The sequence below is a fragment of the Mugil cephalus genome, chromosome 7, assembly GCF_022458985.1.
Source record: "Mugil cephalus isolate CIBA_MC_2020 chromosome 7, CIBA_Mcephalus_1.1, whole genome shotgun sequence".
Classification (NCBI taxonomy): Eukaryota; Metazoa; Chordata; class Actinopteri; order Mugiliformes; family Mugilidae; genus Mugil; species Mugil cephalus.
In genome coordinates this window covers 3296265-3307491 of record NC_061776.1, presented here as the reverse complement: position 1 = coordinate 3307491, position 11227 = coordinate 3296265, and the positions used below count along the sequence as shown (strand labels likewise).

The 11227-nt window shown below is 46.0% G+C and overlaps 1 protein-coding gene across 1 annotated transcript in view; it reads left to right on the top strand.

Annotated features, from left to right (window-relative positions):
• Positions 1–1215: 1215 nt before the first annotated feature.
• The window catches only part of lamc1 (laminin, gamma 1), a 40172-nt gene continuing 30160 nt past the window's right edge, over positions 1216–11227 (top strand). The window contains exon 1 of the mRNA XM_047589783.1: positions 1216–2029. Coding sequence (XP_047445739.1) covers positions 1663–2029 — 367 coding nt within the window. The 5' untranslated portion in view covers positions 1216–1662. The remainder of the gene's footprint in view (positions 2030–11227) is intronic.

Below are 11227 nucleotides of genomic sequence, written 5' to 3'. Positions count from 1 at the left end.
AAAGATAATGAATCTGAGATTAAACTAAATTTAAAAAAAAATATCAATAAATTCTTAGAATAAACTGATAATAAAACTAAAGGTCTGAATTCTGAGGTTAATTTGAGATTTAAATCAGTGCAAGAGTCAGATTTATGAGAAGAAAATGAAGATAAACTCGGCAAAAAAAGTTAGAATTTGAGATAAAAGTCAGAAAAAGGTCTTGAATCAGATATTTTTAAATTTTATTTCAGACATTAAAGTAAAAACACCTGAATAGATTCTTAGAATAAACTGAGAGGAAAAACAAAGATCAGTAAAATGTGAAGCGTTTGAATCAGGTTTGATGGTGTAGAATATTCTCTGTCACTAGGTGGCGCCCTCATCTGAAACATGGACAAAGTGAATCTGATCTTTTTGTTTAATGTCACGATGAAGTCAAGAGTTTAACTAATGGAAAGACGACGTCATGTTCTAATCAGTGAAGAACAAACTGAAGAACATTTATTCCTGTTTTTGTCCTTTTTCTGCCAAATTACGGGAAAAAACCTGTAACTTGATTTCTACTTGGACTGAACCACTTTGTCTTAATCTTATTCTACATTTAGTCAAACATCAAACCGCTTCTCTTCATATTTGATGAATTAAAACTATGAGACGATTCTCTGACATGACGGAGACTCTGGATCCACGAGCTCTTCCAAAATGTTTTTGTGTAACTTGTGGAACCATCTGGCTGTGATCACAGCAGTTGTTGCATTGTATTTCTTAATTAAGTGTGTGTGTGTGTGTGTGTGTGTGTGTGTGTGTGTGTGTCTATGTATATATATATATAATATATATAATATATATATATATATATATATATATATATATATATATATATATAAAAGAAAGAAAGGATTAAAAACGTGTCAGCCACAAACAGGCGCATCATAAACTTGTTACTCCAATAAAATGCTGAATTTTTCTATTGAGAAATGAATGAGAACTATTTTGTGTGTGTTTTCATTTGTACTTTTAAACTTTTAACAATTTATTTTAAACTTTTAAAATAAACTGAAGTCAGTGCAGGTTCTCAGGAGAACTCGTCCAGGTCATGTTCTACAGGTCCAGTTCACTTTTTAACGCGTTTTGGATTCAAATAAAATATGAAAAAAAGTTTATTTTGTAAGAATGAACAGTGGAGATGATGCTGTCCTGTCTCCTGTCTCCTGTCTCCTGTCCCCTGTCTCCTGTCTTCTCTCCCGGGGAGACTGAACCGGTGTCGCCGTGATTCGGGGACTTTTCTCGGGGTCTGTGACGCGGAAGTGGCGGAGCGTCTCCTGCGCCTCAGAGCTGCGCAGTAGCGTTCTGGGTGTAGTCCTGCTGTAGTCCTGGTGTAGTCCGGACCCCCGTCTCTTCCTGCTGGAGTTTGTTGCATGGCGGCGGACACAAAGAGCTGAGGCCCGAGCGCAGACCAGACCAGACCAGACCAGACCAGACCCCCTCACAGCAGCAGCGGCACAGCCGGGACACGAGCCGCGGACTCGGCCTGGACTCGACTCACGCACCCCCTCCCTGACCCCGCATGGTCCACCGCACGCTCGGCTCGGGAATCCGTCGGAAAAGTTGCCGCAGAAGTTTTGAGGCGCTGAGGGAGAGTCGGAGTCGGAGTCGCAGTTCGGGGCTGACACAGAGAAAATGATCCGGGCTCTGGTGGCTCTGAGCTGGGTGGCGGCGCTGTGCGTCCGCGCTGCCATGGACGAGTGTTCGGACGAGCAGGGCCGAGCGCAGCGGTGCATGCCCGAGTTCGTCAACGCCGCGTTCAACGTGACGGTGGTGGCCACCAACACCTGCGGCTCTCCGCCCGAGGAGTACTGCGTCCAGACCGGCGCCACCGGGGTCACCAAGTCCTGCCACATCTGCGACGCCCGCGACCCCCAGAACCACCACAGCGCCGTGTACCTGACCGACTACAACAACCAGCAGGAGACCACCTGGTGGCAGAGCCAGACCATGCTGGCCGGCATCCAGTACCCGAACTCCATCAACCTCACCCTGCACCTCGGTAAGACCCGCTCCCGGGACCCGGACACGGCTCCTGCCCCGCGCCGAGCCCCCCTCACCAAACACACAATTTACGCACCCATTAAAAAAAAACACAGCGGCACCAAACACCTCAAATACACACGATAACAAATCATACGAGACGACACTTTAATTCTGCTCACACCCAAAACCCTCATGACCCCCTCCCTTAATAAAATCCTCCGTCTAATTCGCTGCTGTGCGCTGCGAGTCTGCAGCTGCAACCAGGGTCCTGGTCCACAGCTCAAAGTGGAGTCAACATCTGGTGGTTTGTGTTTAAGAAGATTAAAAGTTGTGTAAGAAAAATCTCTGCTGCAAGTTTTAATTTGTGGATTTGTCTCTTGAGTTTGGTGAAACTTGTGTTTGTGGGGAGAGAACGTGATGTAAAGTGGCTCTTTGCTGTTAATATTATTATTATTATTGCATATTTCTAAGCGGGGATGATGGAGCCTGTGGGAACCCTGAGTGGTTGGGGGACATAGTTTTCATTGTTGGGGGTTGAGTGAGTTCTTCTTGTGGGGGTTGTAACAGGACCAGGTTCAGTTTCTGCTGAGCCTCCGTCACGTTCTCGTTGTGCTCTGCTTTTCCTTCTCTAACACTCTGAGGTGTGAAGCTATCAGGCCCTAAATGCACCACCACCCGACTGTGGACTCAGTTGTTCGATGGGGGGGGAGGACACAGAGGTGTCCACTGAGGACAGCTGCTCTCACATTCTTACCCAGATAACTGATGTCTACAACCAAGAACTTTAGACGAGACTAAAACTGAATGTGCCTGGTGCTGGAAGACCAACGAAATGATCTGATTAATCCAAAAACATTAGAACCACTTCCCCAAGAAATGTTTTTTTATAGAAAACCCCGTCCAGCCTTTTATCTGGAGCTTAAATATTATCATATGGATAAAAGTTTCTAATGGTTCCCGTCAATCTGTCAATATTTCTGATAATGAATCAGCTGTTTTGATAAAATCCTTCACAAACAGAAACAAAACGAATGACGTCTCAAAAAATCACCTGCATGAAGAGTTAAGAATATTTGATAAAGTCACTATTTGCTTAAATTTGTGGATTTTTGAATGGAGTTTGGTGTGAAAGTCTCTCGGTTGTGTCCGTTCAGTGAAAGGCCATGAAGCTCCTCTCGGTTTTTCCGGTGCTCCGATTGGAACTTTTAAAAATACCTGCTGCCTATTTCTGCAGCCGGAGGCCTCCCAGCAGCAGCTCCACTGTTTTTAACGGTGCTCCACATTCCTGAGGGGTTCAGTCACGCTGCTGGTTGGAGCTGAGCCGCCGTCTCCGTGGCCTCAGGTGCTGAGCTCTGATTAGAGCTGCAGCCTCGCTTCACATGGAGATCCAGTTAATTACACGTAGGGTGCCGGGCGCTCCGGGCGTTTGCTTCGTGATAAGAGCTCAGCGTCAGATCACCTCCATGTAAACTCTATTCATGCAGCTCACACACACTCAGAAGACGTCCTGGTGGCGTCGCTCTGCAGGATGTGTCCTCTATAGTCATGATGATGGGATTCCTCCCCTCAGGAAGTTGTTGAATGTTTTAAGAAGCTTCTTGAGTTTCATGTTTGCAGTTTGAAGAGGTTGTTTCCTGTCGACCTGGTTCCTGTTTAGACGCCTCTGAATATTCTGGCCTTTAATATCCGTCCTGGGCAACGTGAACACAAGTGGCCGGCTCTGAATTCCGGCGTGAACAACCCCCCCCGGACACATCGAGGTCACGAGTAAATCAAAACTAGGATGAACTAGTGAAATGACTGAATATGAAGAAATTAAATTAGGACTTAATGCAAATCTAGATCATCTCCTCAAGTCAACAACCAGCTGTTCATGGTTCTGAACCAACAAGGGTTGGGTTCTGTCCACTTCTCTGGGGATAGAAGTTAGTTTCAGTGAGAATGTTCTGTCTTCAGGGCCAGATTAGACCTTGTTGGGCCACGTTGACACCTGTGGACTAGAAGATGAAGACGTTTGGTTTTGTCTTTCAGATTTGTCTTTTACTTTTTGTCTGTTTGTCTGTTTTTGTGCAATTGTTATTGTCGATTCTTGGGCTTCTAAGACGTGAGAATCTGCTGCTGTTCTTTGGTGTTAAGGTTGAAGATGTTTAAATAATTACTGTTCTGTCCACACGTCTCTAAAGAACCGAAAATCAGGCCTCGAACTTCAGTAAAAAATAAGATTAAGACCCTTTAATGGATCGAGATAAGAGTTGAGTTCGTCAGTTTGCAGACGACACATTTGTCTACAGGTTCTGTTGGTTGTTGTTTGTCTCAGGGCTGATCGAGACCAGTTCACGTTAAAGTTCTGGACGGGGTTTGATCTCAGAGTAGCTGAAGACTTTGTGGAGCTCAGATCTCGCGGCGTCTGTTTGTTTCGGACTCTTTGAAGTGAGTCTGCAGCAGGAAGGCCGACGTGTCCTGACTCGTCTCTGCGGAGTGGAGGCCGAGGGCGACATGAAAGACCCACGAAGAGAGAACCTGCAGATGGACGGAGAGGAGCTGCCTCCATTTATCAGGATTTAACCCGCACAGCGTCACCCCCCGAAACCCCCCAAAGGCTGCAACTGCCATCAGCCTGAACAGTTTGCCCACATTTAGAGTGAAGTCTGGACGACACCCAACAAACAATGTTCTGATTTTATTCCAGCGTTAACGACCGATCCAGAGTCGACACGTCCCGCATCATTAACGCCAGTCATTCAGCTGATTCTTGGAAATGCACATTTTGCACTCGGAGTCTTTTATTGGACCCAAAATGAGAACACGCCCCCAAGTGCAGGATGAGTTGCCCACATTTCTTCGTCTTTTGTCGGTGTTGATGTGCAGCAGTGTGTACTCACATTTCTGCTCCTTACACAATGAATTATTGTATAGAAAAGCTGCTCCAAACTCTCCACATTCCTCTACTGTGAAGAGCTCTGAACATGTCTGGAGGGGGGTGGGGGGGTTGATTGGGGAGGGGGTTCCCTCGAGTGTCCAGAGAAAAAATCAGGAAAAAAAGAAAAGGCCCCTGGAGGCTGGAGGCTTGGAGTTCATCCAGAGTGTTTGAGAAAGAACCAGCAAACAGGAAACAGTACGAAGCTGCTGCTGTTTGGTCTTATTACTCAGATCAGAGGTGACTCTGGAGTCTAGTTAACACTTTAATGACCTGACAGAGAAAAGTCTGAATTAAGACTCAAATACAACTCTGCTAACATCAGAGAAAGAACAGAGGCACACTGCCACGGCTGTAACTCAGAGTTTGTTGTCAGTTGGGGGAAAAACTTAGATCCAGTCACATGTCAATAAATCTAAAGTTGACGGTCGAACATCTCGTCCTCTGAGACGTTAAAGAAAGTTAAAGTTCATTGTCTCTTATCACAGAAACTCTCAGATCTGGACGATTTAAACTAAATAAATCAGCGTAAACATCTCCGTGGTGTCTCTGAGCTTCACTTCCTCCACCAGCCTTGGATTCCCAGCTGTTCTCAGATCCCGTGGCCGTGATAACTCTGGCAGAAATCTTAGCATATTGCCACTTGTGTAGTTTAGAGTTTGTCATGTGATCGTTGATGAACAGACATGATTTAATAATGTGTCGTCTGCAAATTGACGAACTCAACTCTTATCTCGATCCATATAATCTCATTTAATCTTGTGTTTTTTACTGAACTTCGAGGCCCGATCTTCATCTTTTTTACCTCTGACTCTGTTTGGGATCCGTTGCTGTGATGATGAACCTCGGCTGAACTCGGCTCAGAGTCGCAGTAGTCGACCTGTCAGACGTCCTGCAGCAGTGTTAGCGGTGCAGTGTGGGAAAGCCTGTTTCCCAAACCGCCGTCAAAAGTTTTTTTTCTCCTCTGGAGTGGCCAGCTGTTGCAAATTATACCAATCTGAGAGAGTATTGAGGGGAAGAAGGAGGGAGGGAGGGGGAGTCATCTGGTTGGGGCTCATTGTTTTGTGTCTCAGGAATGAGCTCAGCGTGGGAACCCGGGATGGTGGGCGAGTATGAGAGCTGCACAGCTGGACCGCGGCTCTGGAAACCACGGCCAGCTCATTGCAGCTGATGAGAGAGACCCTTACAATTCCCCTGAAAATAATCCGACCCTGAACGCCTCGCAGCTTAGCTGAGAGCCGAGGCCCAGCGCTACCGACGCGTTCGAGGGCTCGGCTGCGATTTTTTAAAAATCGTGGTGGTGTTTTTATCTGAGGAGGAATTCAGGGATGTTGGAGACTTCAAAGAGCTGCAGGAGGAACTGAAGCGAGCTCCAGAGACACGAGACGCTCCAGCTGTTTCCACGTGACGCTCACGTTAAGACACGTTCAAAGACAGCGCGCTCGTTTCTTCCATTAATCCTGGACGAGCCTTTCATTATTTAACAGATATCACAGTGAAACCAGATCCCTGCGTCAGTTTCAGTGACACGACTTTAAAGATGAGGTCAAGGGAAATTAAATAGACGCTAATCATTATGTTTAATGTTCTTTCTCCAGTGGGATGAACTATTGTAAAGTCTTTGATAGCTCAGATAATCTTGTACAAATGAAATCTCTTTTCACCGCTCAGCGGGACTCCACACGGCAAACAAATAGTCACGTTAGCTTGTGTTCAAGCCAATCAGATGAAGCCTTGTTTTTGTTGGTTTAAGCCGTTTTTCAGGTCTGTTGTGTTGAGCTGGAACTTGTCATCTGGGGAAAAGTCTGCAAACTGCCAAGCTGCACATTCACTGAATGTAAACGGTCATAGACGCATGCTAACTGAATTAGCATGAAGTGAAATGGTGGGATGTCTGTTAGCTTCTAGGGCGAACTTTGAACTATTTAAATTCTAAATATGGATTATTACAGTGGAGCAACGTTGGCGAGTCCCAGATGTTTGGTGAAGGAAGGTTACGTCTGGAGGAAATGACTATGGGTGTTTTGCAGCTGCAGGTTTTTAAAGATGGCGGCAGCTTTTAGAGATGATCCTCCAGCTCCTGATGTTAGCCGCCTTAAACAGCTGAAGGAGGCGTGTAGTTGTAAGGAAGCAGAGATTAGCGCGAGCCGTTCAGGCCCCCCCACAGATGTCTCTGCGACCTTGGAGCTAACGGTCGCTACCGCGCGGATCCGTCTGCAGGTCAAGGTGACTCCTCCTCTGCTGAGGTTTACTCTGGAGTCAGATAAGATAGAGAGGAAACATTCCTGCTCAGGGTGAAGGAGGATTTTCTCACGCTGCGAACATTCGTCGGTTTGTTCGGTTTCCTCGCAGACTATAGGAGGCGTTAAAGAAAGTTAAAGTTTATCACAGAAACTCTCAGATCTGGAGAATTAAAAGTAAATAAATCAGCGTAAACATCTGAGCTTCACTTCCTCTACCAGCCGTGGTCCTGAAGCCTCTGGTTCTAGGCTAGCTTAGCGTCTGTAGCTCGTTGTTGCTAAGCAGGTTTTGGTCTGGACCAAACTCCAGAGTGACCTATGATGGCTGTCTATGCCAGTATTACCCCAGGTCCAGGCAGCAGTGCTGGTTTCATGGCTGAAATACTCCAGTGTATTTATATTGTAGATGACACAGAGACTTTATTATCTATAAACACCTGACCTCGAGCTGTTTCCAGAGGCAGCTGCCAAACTAAATTTTGTTGTAACTTGCGTGCAATGGCAATTAAAGTTCTTAAATCTTAGCGTTTAGCATTCGTTTAACACCAGTGGCTCCTCCCTTCTGCAAACAGCAGACGTGTTCAGGTTGTGTTTCTGGTTGAGTAGCTCTAATATCTGGAATAAAGCTGAGGCTCAAATCTTTATTCTCTGTAGATTCTGTTAATGAGTGTCCTGCAGCTTCTTTAGGGTCAAAGTAGTCGTCCTGAGTAAATAGTGTAAATGTTTGTGTGAATCATCATCAGCTGATCTGTGCGAGTCATAAAAGCCTTGAGCCCGAGGCGACGTCTCACTGTGTCTGAAAGCGAAGCTTCGATTCACCTGGAACAAACCTGCAGCTTCAGATCACACTTCCTCATTGGTCACCTTCAAGTCTGAACCATCCCAGGAATTCAACCCCCCCATCCCATCAGGAGATCAGAGGCAGGAGGAGACTCCACTTTACACAAACCTGAAACGCTTCGGGGTTTAGATTTGATTTCCATCCAGACATTTTGATGCTTCAATCAGAGGCTCCTGTAAATAAAATCCTTGTGGTTAAATTCCAGAGGAGCTGATCATAAGATTATTACAAAAAATATCCAGTCATGAAAAGACTGGGAGATGAGTTTTCTTTCAGTCAGATCAGATAAAAAATATTTCTGGAGCTTCTGCTCCTAGAATCCTCTGATCTGTTCAGACATATTTAAACTCCCGACGTCCTCATTGGTTCCAGAGGTTTGAGGCGTCTCCTCCATCTTCTTCATCTTTCACGTGTCTTTGCTCTTCTTGCCTTTTTAAAATCCTGACGCTGCTCTCGGAGCTGGAGCTTCTGTCCTGATGTGGATCTAAGATTTATCACCGGAGGATGAAGGAGACGGAGGAGATTTAAATGAAAGTCCCCGGACTTCAGGCAGCCATGTTGTTGTGAGGTCGACTTCCTGCTGTCGAGGAATATGTTTGGAGAACCTGGTCCTGAAGCTCTACACCTGCGACAGGTTTATGAAGGCTTCTCTTTTGTCTCTTTTGATCTGAATCAGCGTCACTTGTCGGCCTGTGTGTCGCTGCATCTGCTGCAGGCTCTTTATTTACCTGCCATCACCCCCAGCGTCCTTTTCTTCTCCCTGTTTGTTCTCTCATCACGTCCTCCTTTGAACCACAACACTCCACATTCTTGGTGCTGTGTGCTAATTAAAAGGCCTGTGGTGTGTTCAGGGTCATGGCTGGACCTCCGCGACTTGTCCCGTCCTGTCCCTCGGCCTGTGGCGGCCATGTTGGACTCAGTTGCAGCGGAGTTGGTGTTGGTTGCTAATTTAATCCTCACTTTGATTTATTTATTGGTCTTTTTATCTGATCATCCTGCTACTGCGACTCCCAGAGTGCATTTCTGCCACAAATATCTTTGTCGGCCTCGTCTGGACCAGAAATGTCACAGTTAGTAGCATCAGTAGCAGTTTCCTTCATGTGCAGAGCTGCTCCTCAGCAGCCGAGGCTCATGGGTGTTGTAGGATTTAGACTTCAGAGGCCAACAAACAGAAAGCGAAAACAGAAACGAAAACAGAAAGCAGAAAGGAACAAGATGCCGTCGGCTGAGCTCAATCAAGCTAAGGATGAGGCAGGAGGCAGAGTCTCAACGGCCTGGCCCCACCCCCCTGGTCACTAATGATCTGGACAAGATGGCCGCTTGGGTTTCTGTCAGGTTCTGAGCTTGGTCCTGAGGTCCACGTGGTCCTGTCTGCAGTCAGGTGGTTGGATTTTACCAAATGGACACGAGTTACCTCCTGAGTCCTCGATGAACTGATGGGACTTGAACACACCAGATTTTAGAGCCTCGCGTCTCCTGGCGTCCATCTTTATTTAGCCTCTGGTAAAAATGAAGAAACTTTCCTCTTCCATGTGTGAATGAGTGGTTGACGCCCCCCCTCCCCGTCTCATCCCCGCTGGCTTTATTTCTTATTCTTTCCTCTGCGGCAGGTTGTCATTAAATTCCTGCCGACATCTGGATCGACCCTGAGAAGATAAAGTCTCAGGATGTTGTAGCTCTGCTCTTTACGACTGTAATTACAGCCTCATCCATGATACTTTCCACCAGCAGTTTACTGGAGCTGCACATTTCTGTACATTGAACCCAACGTTTCCTCCTGCAGCTGCTTCCTGTCAGTCTGTAAATCTGCAGCAGCAGTGTCCAGGACGTCCAAACCGAGGAGACGATAGGTGGACACTTTCCAGACTCCTCAGAGACCCGAACCTTCAGAGATGTAGTGTTACTCAGAAACAGGAAGCAGAACAAAGACGTGTTCTGTTGAAGGACAGTCTGAACATGTGAGAGGGACAAACGTTGATTCCTGGAGGTCATTAAACGCAGCGTCAGGCTGGGATATTTTAAAAGTAGCTGGAGTATATTTAAAGTCTTTTTTTTTTTTATCGGTAGACTTAAAATAAAAACATCCTGAGCTCCAGAAGCGACGCTCTTCCATTTATTTATTTAAAAACCTGGAGAACAGACGCTCCTGGGAACCTTCCTCCCGCCGTCAGATTAGAGAAGTGAATGATGGCTCAGACTAAACAGATTGGACGTGGAGATCAGCTCCGTCCTCTTATCTGGTCACAGTCTGAACCTGCAGCTGCTTCCAGGATAGTTTGAGACTTTTAGGTTTTCATTATTGCAGAACCTCCCGGCGTGGTGCATCAGAGCAGCCTCCTCTGGTTTCCTGAATATTGAAATGAAAACATCACCATGTTCACAAAACAACGACAGGAATTCAGTTTATTATGAGTCTGGAAAATGTCCCACTGTCATTAAATGTAGCACAGCCCCGGGGAGGTTGGTTTGTGGTTGAACCTCCAAGTGAGTCCTCGGTCTCTGGTTAAAATAACTGATTCGTTGTTTTAAAGAGCTCAGGCTGGTTGGTTGATCTTTAAACATTCTCCCATGATAAATGTTTAGTTTATTCTATGTCAAACTCATTTTTAATCAGATTAATATCAGGGCTGCTGTGGATTAATTTCGATTAATCTCGATTAAATATTGTTATACCTGACTCCAGAAAGAAGGGAATATATCTGCACTCTTTGTCTTGGTTTGTCTTGGTTTGTCTCCAGCTGTTAGCCGCGTTAGCCCAAGTGCTAGCAGAATCCCCGGCTAACGTATGCTTGGCTTGGTTCATGTGCTGTTTGAAGCTGGAAAGAAAACTCCTTCCTGCAGAGTGTGATGATACTTTATGTGTCTCCACTGGTCCCTCTTGGTGTCTTTGTCCTCAAATGTCCCATGGAGAGGACCAACGTGCTGTTTAGCGTCTTCAGTCTTTATGGGTTGGATCTGCTGCCTGTCACTACCGGATCAGCTGGTGCTAACGCTAACGCTACTTGGACAAACTCAGACACGTTCACAGTCGTTCTGCTGCAGACGCTTCACTGGGTTCAAATGTGAAGAAAAGCAGCAGGTTTTTTTCAGAGGAACATTAACTCTGAGGCATCTTAAATTGTGTTTTTCCTGCATGGACTCTGGTCCAGTCGGCCCAGGCGTAGCTCTGACCTCTGACCTCTGACCCGACTGTAAACTGACATAACCAAATGTTTC